This window comes from Podarcis pityusensis (genome assembly GCF_964106645.2).
Source record: "Podarcis pityusensis genome assembly, chromosome: 14".
Classification (NCBI taxonomy): domain Eukaryota; kingdom Metazoa; phylum Chordata; class Lepidosauria; order Squamata; family Lacertidae; genus Podarcis; species Podarcis pityusensis.
The window spans coordinates 43,941,234-43,956,722 of NC_138039.1; the positions used below are offsets into that span (position 1 = coordinate 43,941,234).

The 15,489-nt window shown below is 46.3% G+C and overlaps 1 protein-coding gene and 1 long non-coding RNA gene across 7 annotated transcripts in view; both read left to right on the forward strand.

Moving 5' to 3' along the window:
- The window catches only part of AP3B2 (adaptor related protein complex 3 subunit beta 2), an 86,019-nt gene extending 71,328 nt beyond the window's left edge, over positions 1–14,691 (forward strand). For 4 of the 6 annotated variants that reach the window (XM_080980291.1, XM_080980292.1, XM_080980289.1 and 1 more), the window contains 7 exons: positions 270–376; positions 2,087–2,318; positions 3,122–3,206; positions 5,414–5,511; positions 6,232–6,255; positions 11,498–11,636; positions 14,095–14,691. In XM_080980291.1, coding sequence (XP_080836417.1) covers positions 270–376; positions 2,087–2,318; positions 3,122–3,206; positions 5,414–5,511; positions 6,232–6,255; positions 11,498–11,636; positions 14,095–14,245 — 836 coding nt within the window. In that variant the 3' untranslated portion in view covers positions 14,246–14,691. Of the gene's footprint in view, positions 1–269; positions 377–2,086; positions 2,330–3,121; positions 3,207–5,413; positions 5,517–6,231; positions 6,256–11,497; positions 11,637–14,094 lie in introns of those variants that run through there. The other 2 variants (XM_080980294.1, XM_080980293.1) reach the window with 2 other exon arrangements.
- Positions 6,262–9,261, forward strand: LOC308462767. The gene is made up of 2 exons (XR_013979330.1): positions 6,262–8,914; positions 9,081–9,261. It is a non-coding gene; the product is annotated as an uncharacterized lncRNA (long non-coding RNA).
- Positions 14,692–15,489: the final 798 nt, after the last annotated feature.

Here is a 15,489-nt window from a genome sequence, read left to right on the forward strand (position 1 = left end):
TAAATTCATGTTCTGTGCCCCGGCCAAAGTTTTGGAATGACCGCTTTACAGGTTGCCATAGAGCAGGTGATCTGTCCATGGTGCTGGAGAAACATTTTTGTATACCGTGTGTGTGCACGCGCATGCACATCTGACTCGTAAGCGCTTTTATTTTTTCCCCATAGAGCAGGTCTTGTTGACTTGCCATTCTCTCTTCCCAACCCAAATTGTGAAAGGTCCGGATCTAGAAGTTCATTAACGCCTTTGTTTCCTGCTTCTCTGCCCCACAGTCACACCCCCTCCCCCACAGCCAGTTGCCTCCAGCCCGGCAGTTTCCACCAGCCTAGTGACTGACCTGGAGGGGCTCACCCTGACTGACACTTCTCTAGCGGCTGCTGTAAGTGATCTCAGTTTATTTATATATCTCTCTCAGTTTATCTGTCTACCTTTTTAGATCTTCTCTTTCCTCCAAGAAGCTCACAGAATGCGCAATTCTTTCTTCCATCTGTTTGACAACAACCCTGTGAGGTAGATTTGGCCTAGAGCGTGTGATTGGCCTAGGCCCTAGGCCATCCAGTGAGCATCACAGTTCAGTGGGACATAGCACTAACATAATGCTACATGAATGTTCCAGCAGCTCTCCCTCTCCTTCCCCACTCCCAGCAACCCTCTAAATATCTTCCAGGTGTCCTCCCAACCCTTTGGAGCAGATTTGGAGTGTGTGTAGGGAGAACATAAGGGGAGGAAAGTGAGGGACACTGTTGCGCAAGTGGAAATCCTTGCACTGATGGGATGAGTTAGTTGGATACTGCCCTATTCCACGATGGTTCTTTTTTGTTGATAGGACCTTAAATGAGACTTTTAGGGTGCAGGACCTGATAATTATGTGGCTGGGGAAAGCTAGAGGCCTGTGATACATTTCCTTAGTTGTCTTTGTCAGGAAAATAAGTCTCCCAAGGTGTGCTGTCCAAGATCTGAAGTGGCTAGTATAAACTATATGGGAATTTTATAGCTCACTAATAAGAGTGCACATTTTGTAAACAGAAGGACCTGGGTTCAATATTTGGCATCTCCCAACTGGGCTAGGAAAGTCTCTGGGCTGGGAAACCACTGCCAGTTAGCGTAGATAAATGCTGAACTAGATGGGCCAATGATATGGCTCAGTATACGGCAGCTCCTTGTGGTCCTGTGCAAGACACATGACTGGCCACGGCTGGGCTGTGCTCTGGCAGCTGCCATGCTGCCTTCTAGTAAGAACTGCACAGGATGTTCCCAGCTTTTGATTTCTAACTTTATACAGTGGTGCCCCGCAAGACGAATGCCTTGCAAGACGGAAAACCCGCTAGACGAAAGGGTTTTCTGTTTTGGAGGTGCTTCGCAAAACGAATTTCCTATGTGCTTGCTTCGCAAGACGAAAATGTCTTGCGAGTTCCTGCGGGGTTTTTTTCCTTTCCCCCCCCTTTTCCCCAAGCCGCTAAACCGCTTATCAGCTGATCGGCTAAACTGCTTAACAGCTGATCGCTAAGCCGCTTATCAGCTGATCCTTAAGCCGCTTAACAGCTGATCGCTAAGCCCGCTAAGCCGCTAATACTGTAGCGCTAATCCGCTAAACCGTTAATGGGCTTGCTTCGCAAGACGAAAAAACCCGCAAGACGAAGAGACTCGCGGAACGGATTCTTTTCGTCTTGCGAGGCACCACTGTACATTTTATTATACATTTATACAAAGAAGAAAGTAGCATTCAAACAAAAAAATAAAAACAGAATGTAGGAAAGGGGGAATATATACTAGATGGCCAATTGTGATGCATAAATTTCAAGAAAGGCTGACCAAATGCTTCTTGTATTTCTGTTAATTGTGCTTATGTTGATATGGTGCCACTTCAGATAAGGAGAGGGAGTGCAAATCATTAACCCATTCTTGTATGGAAGGTGACTTTTCCATCCAGATTAGAAGCTGTTAAAATACCTGTTTCTTTCCTAAGTGGATTTAGGAAGGCGCATCTTGTTCCTTCCTGGGCTTCCTCCTTCCATCCCGCCTCTCCTCATTGCACTTTAGCCTGCCTGAATCTCCCCATTTCTTCCTTCCTTCCTCTCCTGCTTTGCAGATGATCAGTCCTGTGTTTGGTGCTGTGAAGACGTATGAGCTGCTGCATCGCATGACAGGAGAGGGGCTGTCTGTCGAGTATTACTTCAGCCGACAGCCTTTCACCCCTGATTCCCGCATGGTGGCTGTGCAGATCCAGATCTCCAATAACACCGCTGCTGAGGTGAAGAACATCCGTGTGAATGAGCCCAAGCTACTCTCAGGCATGCGTGTCCAGGAGTTCAAGGAGATCGGTAGGATCTATGTGAGCATGGGTACATGCATGCGCTTGGGATTCAGCAGGCAGCCATGCTTTTTGCTGGCTCCTTCTGGGGTAGTCAGTTGGGTTTGAGAATGTTACCTACCCCCTAGCAAGCCTAGCTGATACTTATTTATATATTTTATTCCATTTATATCCTACCTATTCTCCAGGGAAGGGACGCGGGTGGCTCTGTGGTCTAAACCACAGAGCCTAGGACTTGCCGATCAGAAGGTCGCGGTTCGAATCCCCGCGACGGGGTGAGCTCCTGTTGCTCAGTCCCTGCTCCTGCCAACCTAGCAGTTCGAAAGCACGTCAAAGTGCAAGTAGATAAATAGGTACCACTCCGGCGGGAAGGTAAATGGCATTTCTGTGGGCCATTTCCCTTTTATGCTAGCCTCTGGGCCATTTGGAACAGCAACATTGGCACTGTTTCTAAAGTTCAGGTCCGAGTGCCGTCGCACCAGAGGGAAATATCTGCAGACTTGCAGGAAACCAGAAGTTTTCAGAAGTGCAACCCTATCCCCCCAAACCCACTAGGGGGCTGATCCTCAAAAATCAGCCTAGTGATGACTCAGTGCATTCAGTAGCCATAGAAAGCACTGACTGACATTCGGGTGGAAATGGGGTTTGGAATGGAGTGCCCAGACTTTTTGTCGCAGGTCCAACATGTATTGCTTAATGAAACTGGAGAGGTTGTTGAACCCACCCTAAGGTACTTTGGAGCCTCCTGGTGCAAGGGGCGAGATGGGGGCAACCCTAACATCTCACTTGGGTCCTTTTCTCCTGCGCTTGCAGAGTCTTTGGCACCTGGTGAAACAGTCAGTGTTGCTATGGGCATAGACTTTTGTGACTCGACCCAGGCAGCCAGCTTCCAGCTCTGGTGAGTACCTCTTCTCCTTCATTTTGTGCAAAGCAATGGCTGTGTTCTCAGCAATGAGCAGACCAAAGCATCTCCACCATAACGGAATAGCAGGAGCTCTGCTCTGCTCTCAAGAGTACAATAACTCCATATACAGCAATATTTTGCCATTCTCTCTGCTAGCTTCATATCTACCTTGCCCTTGCTACCTCACTACTTTCTGTGCTACAAGCCGTATGTTGCTGCTACTAAATAATAATAATATTTATACTTCTACTTGTTTGTTTGTTTGCAGCAGGTGGGGGTGTATGAGAGAGCTCCCTGCAGGTCACCTTAGTCAATGGTCTGCATGTCATGAATTCTACTCATATTGATCCAGAGCAGATTCCAACATATAGTTAGCAGAGTAAAAACTTAAACACGTTGCAAGATTCCCCAAAAATAGACCAGAGGCAATTAATACTTCATCCAGCAGAGCTTTACTACTACTGAAGGCAAATGAGTATAATGGTCACAAATTCAATACATTCAGGATTGGCACTGGCCATAAGAATTCCAGTTGCAGTAGACTTAACTTAAACTTGAAATAACTTACAATAAGATTAAAACCCTAACACTAAGCATACTATATACAGAACACCACACAAGAAGGAAAGAGAGATAGAAAATGAAACCCTGGCTCCTTCTGGCCCTACTTTTATGTTCAGCATGACCTTGACAGAAAGAGTTAACAGAACCAGTTTAAGCCAGCTGTACTCAGCTTCTCTGAAGGAATAACCTAAACATCATGCACCTGCAGCTTGTCTCTAGGCAGAATAGAAACTTACGTTTCAGCTAGAAACTTCCAGCTTGCACCAGTTTCTTTCACACAGAGAAGCTTCCAGAACCCTCTTGAATTACTTCCAATAGGAAAGATTTCTACACATCAGATCAATACTTTCCATACCAAGAAATGCAAACTGACACTGTGATATGCTTTGGTTTTACTTTCTTGAAATATATATATATATATATATATATATATATATATGCAGATTAGAAAGAGGCCTGCAAAAACAGATAACGTATCTGTTATCTGCTTCTTATAGAGTGGGAGGGAGACTGACTCATGCAAATACAAAGAGGCAATGAGTCCCACATTTAAGGAGCTGCCACCAAAAATGCATAGATGTGTGAGACCACAGACACAACATTTTGGTTTAAGTTAGAGATTGCTATGCAGAGCAATAAAAGAGCAATTTGAAGTTAAAAAAAGATAAATAGGGGAACAAAATACAAGTGTTTGAAAGTAAGATTTTAAAACAATTTCAGGAAGACAGAGGAAGACAATTCAAGGACAGAAGACGGGGAACATGGCCATATCAGTGGAAACTGGTGGCTGCTGAGACTGGAGTGGGTTGCACCCAACAAAGTCCAACTCAGAGTAGACCCATTTGAATTAATGGGCCGAGTTTAGACGTGTCCATTACTTTAAATGGGTCTACTCTGAATAGGTCTAATACTGGGTAGAATCCAATGACAGACAAAGCCAGTTAATTCTGAGTTTTGCCCTCCCTCCTCTTCCCTGCCATGGTCTACAAGAGCAACATTGAGACTAAGGAAGGAGCTGACAGGCAGTGCACACCTGTTGGACTGGTTGCAAGTAAAAAGGCAGGCAGATGGGGGGTGGCCGAGGTTAGTAGGCCAGTGCCCCATTTGCCCTAAAGGCCATCCTTATGAGTAGGAAGGGACGTGGGTGGCGCTGTGGGTTAAACCACAGAGCCTAGGACTTGCCGATCAGAAGGTCGGCGATTCGAATCCCCGCAACAGGGTGAGCTTCCGTTGCTCAGTCCCTGCTCCTGCCAACCTAGCAGTTCAAAAGCAGGTCAAAGTGCAAGTAGATAAATAGGTACCACTCCGGCGGGAAGGTAAACGGCGTTTCCGTGCGTTGCTCTGGTTAGCCAGAAGCGACTTAGTCATGCTGGCCACATGACCCGGAAGCTGTACGCCAGCTCATTCGGCCAATAAAGCAAGATGAGTGCTGTAACCCCAGAGTTGGCCACGACTGGACCTAATGGTCAGAGGTCCCTTTACCTTTTTATGAGTAGGAAAGGTAAGATAACTAGCCGAGGGTATAATAGCTGCAGGATAGATTATAGTGGTCTTAAGGAACTGTCCTGTTGTTCTTGGTGAAGCCAAGCGTCTCCCTTTGTGTTAGCTCATCTTGCGCGGTCTCTTTCTGTTTCCAGCACACACACACGCCAGTTCTATGTGTCCATCCAGCCCCCGGTGGGGGAGCTCATGGCTCCTGTCTTCATGAGCGAGAATGAATTCAAAAAGGAGCAAGGTAAGTGTTATTTCTCCCCCCCCGCCCCGTCCCCAAACCAGCTGTAAAAGGAAGCAGGGCAGATTCTTGACAGCAAGCTCCAAACCCATAGCTTGGTAATGAAGACAGGATTGCACAGCCCTCTTCTCTGTTGGCCCATTCTGCCCTGGAAGAGAAGAGAGATCATACTAGGCAGAGGAGAATTGCCCTCAGCCATCCGGGCTTCCCTCCCCTCCCCTCAGCCCCCACCCCACTGCCTTGCCCTAGTATAGCCATCTGTGGGGCGCTTTCCCCCTACAAAAAGGCTACCAGACTCAAAATTGTCATGGCTGTTTTCCTGCTACATCAAGGATGCGATCTTATTCACATGTTCCTGGGAGTAAGCCCCAGTGGGCATAGCAGGCCTTACTTCCAAGTGAACATATATAGGATTGTGCTGCATTTTGCATGCAGACCATGCTTCTCTTTTTGTGGGTGTGAGTGAGTTTCCCCACTCCTGTGATTTCCAATGATTTTTTGCTCCGGGTGTAACTGGCCAGCGAGAGAGAAATGGGAGAGAGACCCACATGGGGAGGGCGTTCTTGGCGCCGCCCCCATTCAAGAGCCGCCATCACCCTCTCGGGCTGGCCGTGGCTATGGGGGGAGCACTTTTGGTTGGGGGCCGTGTTGGCAGCTGACGCTAATCATGTGTTTTGTTCTCCTCCGCTGCCTTGTGCATTCTTGCTTCTTCTTTTTCTTTAGAGCAACTGTTAAGGATGGGTGTGGGTAAGTCCCAGCACAGGTAGCTACTTCCTGTGGATGCTGCAGCTGCTGTCTGCTCCTTGTAGCCGTAGTGCTAGCGCTGCTTCCACTGGGTAGTTTCTCTCCTTTTCTAGCCGTAGTAATAGCACTGCTTCTACCCTGGGGACTCTTCCCAACCCACTAGCTGCAGAGCCTTTAATTAGCACTGCTTTCACCGCAGACACACACATCCTTCTCCTAACCTTAGCCTGGTGCAACTAGCACTGTAGACACACCCTATTTCTCCTGCTACTTTACCGATCCCTTGCCCCTTTTCTCCATGCCCCAACCTACCAAATAGGTCGCAAACAGGGTAATAGAGGTCAGGAGGATGTAACCTTTCTAGCCTGCTTGTGCAATAAAGGATTTCCCGGCAGGCTCTTTGGCACCCCAGCAAGTAAGAATTGTCTCCATGTAACTAGTGCAGTGGACGCTTGGGTTGTGAACGTGATCCGTGCGGGATGCACGTTCGCAACCCGCAGCTGTGCATCTGCGCATGCGTGGATTGTGATTTGGCGCTTCTGTGCATGTGCGACCGCCGAAACCCAGAAGTAACCCGTTCCGGTACTTCCGGGTTTTGGTGGTCCATAACCCGAAAAAACGCAACCTGAAGCATCTATAACCCGAGGTATGGCTGTATAGAAAATGTGCTTGAAGGGTGTACTTGTTGGATCTCCCCACCCCAGCCTATTACAGATGTCAATACACATGGGGAAACATTTAGGAAAGACTTCACCAACCTAGTGCCTTCTTGAGGTTGTTGGACTATAACTCCCATGAGCCCCCTGGGGTTGATGGGAGTTGTAGTCCAACAACCTCTAGAAGGCACCAGGTTGATGAAGGCTGATTTAGGAGGCTAACAACTCTTTCTCGGTAGTGGTGCCCACCCTGTGGAATGCCCTCCCATCAGATGTCAAATAAATAAACAACTATCTGACTTCTAGAAGACATCTGAAGGCAACCCTGTTTAGGGATGTTTTTAATGTTTGATGTTTGATCATGTTTTTAATATTCTGTTGGGAGCCGCCCAGAGTGGCCGGGGAAACCCAGCCAGATGGGTGGGATATAAATTATTATTATTATTTCAAAAACTTTATTTTCAACTTTGCAAGGATGATTACAATTCCTACACCATATCAAATTTTAAGCTACTGCCCAGATGTTGGGTGTCAGCTGTACATTGACACTACGCACAGCAATAGGACACTAAAGTTATCAGTTATTAATTAATATTGATTAGCTAATTTTTTATAAAGTTCTTATGGTTCGGTGTAACCTATGAAGGCATGCCAGACACTGTGTGTGTGTGGCTATTTTTAAGCTTTGTTTACTGAGCTCCACAGAAGATGGATGACGTATTGGCCCAGGGCTAATTTTCCAAGTATTGACTTAAAAGCAAGGGGTGTTCTTGGGTCTTTAATAACTTTGTTGGGAGGAGGAGGACCCAAAGGATCTGGCTCTTGATCCAAGTTGGGCAGAAATAAGGTGAATTCCAGTGCAGCAGACAAGGATAAAGGGGGCTAAAGCTGTAGTCTCCCATCACCCCTGACCACTAGCCATGCTGGCTAGAGCTGAATAGAGTTGGACTTAAGGGCCACAGATTCTTGGCCTTGGGCTAGAGGAAGCTGCATCATCAAAACTGGACAGGGGCCAAGATCCAAAAAGCACAGGCACTCCCACACAGTTGTCCTTGCATCAGAGGCATGTTGTTCTGATTTAGGAGCAAGCGCAGAGGCTAAGAATATATAGGCCCTGGCAGACAGGGAATGGCTTTTGGGCATCAGCTGACAGAACACACAGGCAAGCTGTTCTGCAACCTAGGGAGCATCCTCAGAACTCAATGTGCTAGGCTCTCAGTGAAAGGTTTTGGCATTGAAGCTTTGGTAAGGACACCAATGCCCACAAGGTTCTTTCCTTCTGATGGGCCACTAGGTTTTCTGCCTCTGCAGTAGAGTTGCATGTACTTTTGCATGCTGCTCCCCAGCCGTGAGAGAGACCAGCAGAGGGGTGGAGCTGCTCCTGAGCCCTTTCTGTACCTTCCCCTCCGCCTTCCCTTCTCCTTTTACCTTGGCAGGGCACCTGGCATCCCGTCGGCTGACGAAACTCCCTGCATGGTCCAGCAAGGCAGCCTTTTTGGCATGTTAACGCCCGGCACCTAGGCACCACTGCCTCTAATAACACTCCAAGCTGCACACCACTTTCTGCAAGCAGCGGGGCTTTCCGGGACAATTAACCCAAAGCCTCCTTGCTTGGAATGGCTGTTCGTAAGAACGCTAGGAATATAATCCTGTAGGGTGGGGGGATGCTTTTGCTTTATGAGGGTCCCTTCCTGAAGATTAAAAAACACACAAAAATACACCTATACCCTCCCTTGGACACATAGTACACTTCCGTTTGGAAACTCTTGGCTGATATAGATATTACAACATACATCAATCTTATGTCTTCTTTTCAGATAGCCCCCATCAGTACCTCTTGTTCAGCTAAGCTACAATGGGGACTCATTTAGATCCTGGATAGAACGGGGTAGGGTGTGTCAAACTAGAATTGCCCTGAACTCTGGATCTTGTAAGAATGTGCCCTTTGCAGCTCTCTCTGCAGCAATCAGAAGCTCTGAAGTCTGTCCTGCAAGCCTATAAGATGTGTTGGCAAATACCGTATTTTTTGCACCATAACACTCACTTTTTTCCTTCTAAAAAGTAAGGGGAAATGTCTGTGCGTGTTATGGAGGGAATGCCTACGGGTGGCATGCCTACGGATTTTCCTCCTCTAAAAACTACGTGCGTGTTATGGTCGGGTGCGTGTTATAGAGCGAAAAATACGGTAAATAAATAGGAATTGCTATTCACAGTGGAGTGTAACCACCCAATTGTATTGCAAAACCCAAGGTCGGTTTGATATTCATCAGAATCAACTTGCAAATCTTTTCCCGACAAGTATCACGTAGGGCTGCAGGTGTTGCATTACATATTTGAATATTCAGGCATATTTTTTTTTTTTAAAAAAAACCACCCTGCCTGTAGAAAACTAGAATGGCAGGGAGAACAGTTTAGCCTAGCTTTCTGCTTGACATTCTCTCTTTTTTCCCCCTATGGAAACTTTTGATCATGCAACATCCTCCTCCCACATTTGCAGTCTGAAGTGATTTCATCCATGCAGTCTTTCCACTTGGCTGTGCCTTGGAAGCCTGCATTCAAATCCTAGATTTAGGGTTTTGAATGCAGATCTGGTTCTAACCGTGGTCAGTGAACCATCTGTAGCGTAGACAACAATAATCCTAATCCAATAAGAAGTAAGGGATTGAATGTGGACAGGTTTAGGCAAAATATTCAGGATCAGGGCCATCCTTATTAAGCAAGTGCAGATGGCTATGTACACTGGGAAGGAACAACACAACAAATAGTGCTGCCGCTGTTCTTGAAGGCCTCTAACACTGCTGCCTCTAACACATTATTATTTTAATAGATACTCTGCATGCATCCAAAATGGCAATTGTATGTAAACATTTATTCACTGCAAATATTTTATATGCTGCTTTTCTGTTTAAATACGCTTCCAAAGTAGCTCCACACACCCCACCAAAAAAGCTAAAGCTTGAAAACTAATTTTGCTTTAGTTTTATAATAAAATGCTAGTATACTCAGGGAGATGGGAGGAAGGAGACACAGCAGCATTTGGGGGCCCCACCTCCCCGCAGCAGCAGCAAACTGGGAAACAGTTTATAAGGTCACCCCACTGGTTGTATCCACTATCAGATGGTAACCTTTGGGGCTGAGATTTATCTATTTATTTATAAGACGTTTCTAGCGTTCCCTTCACCATATGATCCCGGTGTGGACTGTGATACAATAAAATGGTAAAGCAGCATTATGATAAAGCCACTTTAACGCAGCTTCTAAATTATTGTTATTGTTGTTAATTAAATTTGTGTACCACCCTATACCCGCAGGTCTCAGGGCAGTTCACAAAAGCCAGATACAAATAGAGCATAGTCCTATAGTACTCAGCGTTCCGGGTCTTGGGTCTTCTCACTTGCAGCAGAAAAAAAATCCATTACCCCCTGGGCAGTGTTGGCCAAACTTGGCCGTCCAGCTGTTTTGGGACTACAATTCCCATCATCCCTGACCACTGGTCCTGCTAGCTAGGGATGATGGGAGTTGTAGTCCAAAAACACCTGGAGACCAAGTTTGGCCAACACTGCCCTAAGGGAACAGATGAGTTTTCACCAAGGACCAAAACACCAAAAGTGTCAGCACCCATTGTGCCTCTAGGCCAGGGTTAAAGAACTTATGGCCCTCTGTACAGCGCTTTGCAAGTGGCATCGATCAGCTGCTCATCCACATGGGCAAACACAGGACACCTGATATCAGGACACTTGTGATATCAGGAGCTTGACAAGTGGATCACTCCACCCACCTGTCAGACTCGGACTGCAAGGGGTAGGGGAGATAAAAATCTGGTCCACTGGTCAGATCCAGTTCCCCACCCCTACTCTAGGCAGAGGGCAATCCACTGGCAGAGCACCAAGATAGAGAAGACCCCTATCTCAAAGGTTGACCGTGTGGTGCCTCCAGGTGTTCTTGGATTCCCAGCTCCCATCAGCCTCAGCCAGCACAGCCAGTGGTCAAGTCTGATGGGAGTTGTAGTCCAACAACATCTGGAGGACGCCATGTTGGCTTCCCCTACCCTATTCCATATCTCCATATAATGCCCTTCTCTAGGTGGTGGAAAGACAAGAAGGGCATCTCCTCTAGACCTAAGAACATGGGCAGGCTGCAACAGGAAAATTTGTACCCTTCAGATATTTGCATTAGCTACTGAGATTGCATTAGTCACTGTGGGCTGATGCCTTTGTCCTTAGAGGCACGGGTAGGGTATCCTATAGGGTGGAGTTGCCCAGGGGAAAAAATTGAATAGTTGGAGACATTTGACCTACAGATCTCAAGGATAGAAGCAGACATGGGGTGGCAAAATTCAAATCCTTCAGTTGACAGTATCAAATGTTTTTAGGGCATGGGAATTCCAGAGTTGCATATGTAACCTGAAGTGGGAGCTGACGAGAAGCTACGCATAGCATAGATCTCCCATTCTAGATTGGGTTGTATCCTAGACAGCCAGGGAAACCTGGACCCTTTCCTCCCAAGTCATACGCTGCCATTTGATGAATTTGTCTCCACCCAGATGTCTACTGTTCTTTTTTTTCCCTTTTCTACCTTCTGTCCTCCAGGGAAGCTAACAGGGATGAGTGAAATCACAGAGAAGTTGACTCTACCTGACAAATGCCAGAGTGACCACGTGATTGTGCAACAGGTGACATCTGCAGCCAACGTTAGCCGTGTGCCTTGTGGCTCAGACAAGGAGTATAGGTGAGGAGATGGCTAAGATCAATGTTGTCTCTGCTGCTTCTAAATAGTGAGGGTTGTGGCCTGCCAGAGGTTGCTGGACTACAACTCCCATCATCCCTCACCATTGGCCATGATGGCTGGGGCTGATGGGAATTGTAGCCCAACAAACACATGGTGGGCCTCCAGTTTTCCATCCCTGTCCTAACCCCATATTTGCTTTCTTGGGTCACTTCCAATCCCCATCTGGATGTCTGACAACTTCTGTTACTGGTTCTGTTCTCAAATATTTACCCTTGATGCCCACAAATTTGCAGCTGTAGTTCCAGACTTTGATGGAACAAAGGAAATGTTGAAGCTACATGAAACCAGGATACCACACATTACAGCTGGGGCAATTAAATTACTGTCTACCTAGTGTTGCGCAAATCTCCCCTAATAGTAACATTTCAGAGCCTCACAGGTCTGATGTTTTGCAACATCAGCATTCAATTTTTTCTGAATTTTGGATCTAGCAGCCTTTAGTATAAGAATATCTAGGGCACTTAAAGTCTAGGCAGCTGGTTGCCCTTGAGACAGGATGTGGATTGATCTTCACTTCCTAGGAACACCACCCTCTCTTTAGTCTCTTAGCATTTCGTACCTCTCTAGGGACTGTAATCTCTATTGTCCTAGCATTTTCTGCATAGACAAAAATCTAGACTCATTACTCAGGTTTCAAACCACTTTTATGTGCTATTCTTTTGGGGGCTTCTTCTTAGTGGAAACCAAAGGCCAAACTACAGAAAGGCTTGGCGGATCTTATGATGTCTTCTTTTTGGGAAATGTTCTTTAGGTATAAACAGCCCAATAAAAATGCAAACATGCTGAGGATGTGAGGGAGGGATTATTATTAATAATAATTTCATTTCTATATGGTTTTCTATTTTTAAGAAAAAAATATCAAAGCAGTTTAAAGGTAAAGGTAAAGGACCCCTGACAGTGAAGTCCAGTCGCAGATGACTCTGGGGTTGCGGCGCTTATCTCGCTTTACTGGCTGAGGGAGCCGACGTTGGTCTACAGACAGTTTTTCCGGGTCATGTGGCCAGCATGACTAAGCCACTTCTGGCGAAATGGAAACGCCGTTTACCTTCCCGCCGGAGCAGTGCCTATTTTATCTACTTGCACTTTTTGGCGTGCTTTCGAACTGCTAGGTTGGCAGGAGCTGGGACTGAACAACGGGAACTCACCCCGTAGCGGGGATTCGAACCGCCGACCTTCCGATTGGCAAGCCCAAGAGCCTCTGTGGTTTATACCACAGCGCCACCCGCATCCCCCCAAAGCAGTTTACAACACATTAAAACATTGAATAAAAAATGAAGAATAAAACATTGCTGAAGAAAACCAATATAAAGCATACATTCAAAGCAACATAATTAACAGGAAACTAAAATATTAACTTAAAGATTTCAAAATAATACATTACAAAGAAAGTCAGCTACAGAATACACATTTAACACAGCAGAGTTAAGTGGGCGCGGGAATGAAAACATTGCTAAAGCAAGTTAAATATAAAATGCACATTTAAAGGTAAAGGGACCCCTGACCATTAGGTCCAGTCACGGACGACTCTGGGGTTGCGGCGCTCATCTCGCTTTATTGGCCGAGGGAGCCGGCGTACAACTTCCGGGTCATGTGTCCAGCAGGACTAAGCCGCTTCTGGCAAACCAGAGCAGCGCACGGAAACACCGTTTACCTTCCCGCCTATTTATCTACTTGCACTTTTGTGCCTTCGAACTGCTAGGTTGGCAGGAGCAGGGACCGAGCAACGGGAGCTCACCCTGTCATGGGGATTCGAACCGCCGACCTTCTGATCAGCAAGTCCTAGGCTCTGTGGTTTAACCCACAGCGCCACAACAGCACAATTAACAAAAGAATCTAGCTGCTGCCAATCCTACCAAAGGTGGTTCAGGGTGGGTGGCACCTATGAAAACTCAAGCTCAGCTACCTACATCTGCACTAAAAGACAGCTGAGATGGTCTGTGACCACTTCAGCAGCCTCAGGTTTTTTTGTACCTGGAATCAATCAGGGCACCTCCTTCCCAAGTCAGGTGGAGAAAGGCCTGCAAGGCAGGGAGCAGGTCTTCCAGGACTCACAGTGGGGAATTGAACTTGCCTTCCCTAACCTGGTGCCCTGCAGTTGTTTTGAACTACTACCCCCATCCCATGCTGGCTGGGGCTGATAGGAGTTGCAGTCCAGAGCATCTACATGGCACTAGGCTGGGGAAATTTCACTAACTCGGGGTTTCCCAAACCTGTAGCTATTTTTGGACCACAGCTCCCATCATGCCTGGCCGGCAGCACCAGTGGTCAGGGGTGATGGGAATTGTAGTCCCAAAACAGCTAGAGACCCAAGTTTGAGAAACACTGTTCTGACTACTGCACCATACTAAACCTTGTGACGTGCAGTCACCTTCTTGTTGGGTTGTTTCCCTCTGAACAGGTTCGCCGCCAAGACGGTCAGCAGTGGAAGTCTCATCCTCATCATGCTGGAGAAGAAGGCGGGCAGCGTGGCACAGCTCACTATCAACAGCGAGAAGATGTTGATTAGCACCATGCTAGTAAAGGACATTATCCACTCCTTGACGCAGTGACCAGAATGCTTCCTTCTCTCGTCATCACACCCACTTCAGTCATCCAGCTGTCCTTCCTTCCTGGGCTCAGCCATCTGTCTCCCTCCACCCAGCTTGTTGTGTGTCTCCCTGTCCCTATGTAAAATACAGGTCAAAGCTGATAAGGCAATGGGAAACAATCCACGGTAGAAAATAAGGTGCAGCCTCTGATGTGGATAAGAGACATTATTAGCTCAGCAACAAATTAGGGAAGCCTTTTGCAACCTGGTGTGCACTAGAGTTTTTGGAGTACAACTGGAGGGCACCAGGTTACAAAAGGCTCAAACTGGGGTTGTTGGGATGCTGAAGATGCCCTGTGACTCTGCCATCCTTGTTGTGCAGTGAGTCTCCTCCCCGTTTTTCTGTTCTATGGCTCTATTTATTATGGGCAGAGATCGTTCAATAAAAATTATTCCTGGAATTGCAAATTCTGTTTCCTGGCTCGTCTGTATGGTGGCAAAAGTGAAACCTGAGACATCTCCTTTTGTTGCTCTTTCCCCACTACAGCCTCCCCTATGGCTCATTCAACGTAGATCAGAAGGATGAGAAACCACATGTATATGAAGAATGAGATTTCTGTTGATCTAACAATTGCCATTGTATTTTTAAAACACAGTTGGTACACATATAATATTGGTACATATGCAGACATATCTGCCTGAATCATCATGTTGCTATTCCATTATTCGAATACCCAAAACGATGAGGGTTTTAAAAAATTTACCATATTTCCAAAAATGAAATAAGAATCCGTTCCCATTTCTACTCTTACTATTTCTTTATGACAATGAACTTGAGCTGCAACTCAGTTGGGGTTCCTCCAGTTGACCTTATTTATTCAGCACAGAGATGTAACATTTCTGGATATTTTGAAGCCATGTAGGATTTTTTAAAAATTTTAATCGGGGGCGGGGGGGGATGAACACTTTGGGGGGGGAATAATTTTTTAAAAAACAAAACACTTTTTATGTATCAAAGGTCACTTTGTTACTTTAGGAACAAAAAGTGCATTACATATAAATTTACCATAGAATGATCATGTCTGATATATTAAAAGTATAATTTAGTCAAGCAATACAGTGGTACCTCGGGTTACATACGCTTCAGGTTACAGACTCCACTAACCCAGAAATAGTACCTTGGGTTAAGAACTTTGCTTCAGGATGAGAACAGAAATTGCATGGCTACGGCAGCAGGAGGCCCCATTAGCTAAAGTGGTGCTTCGG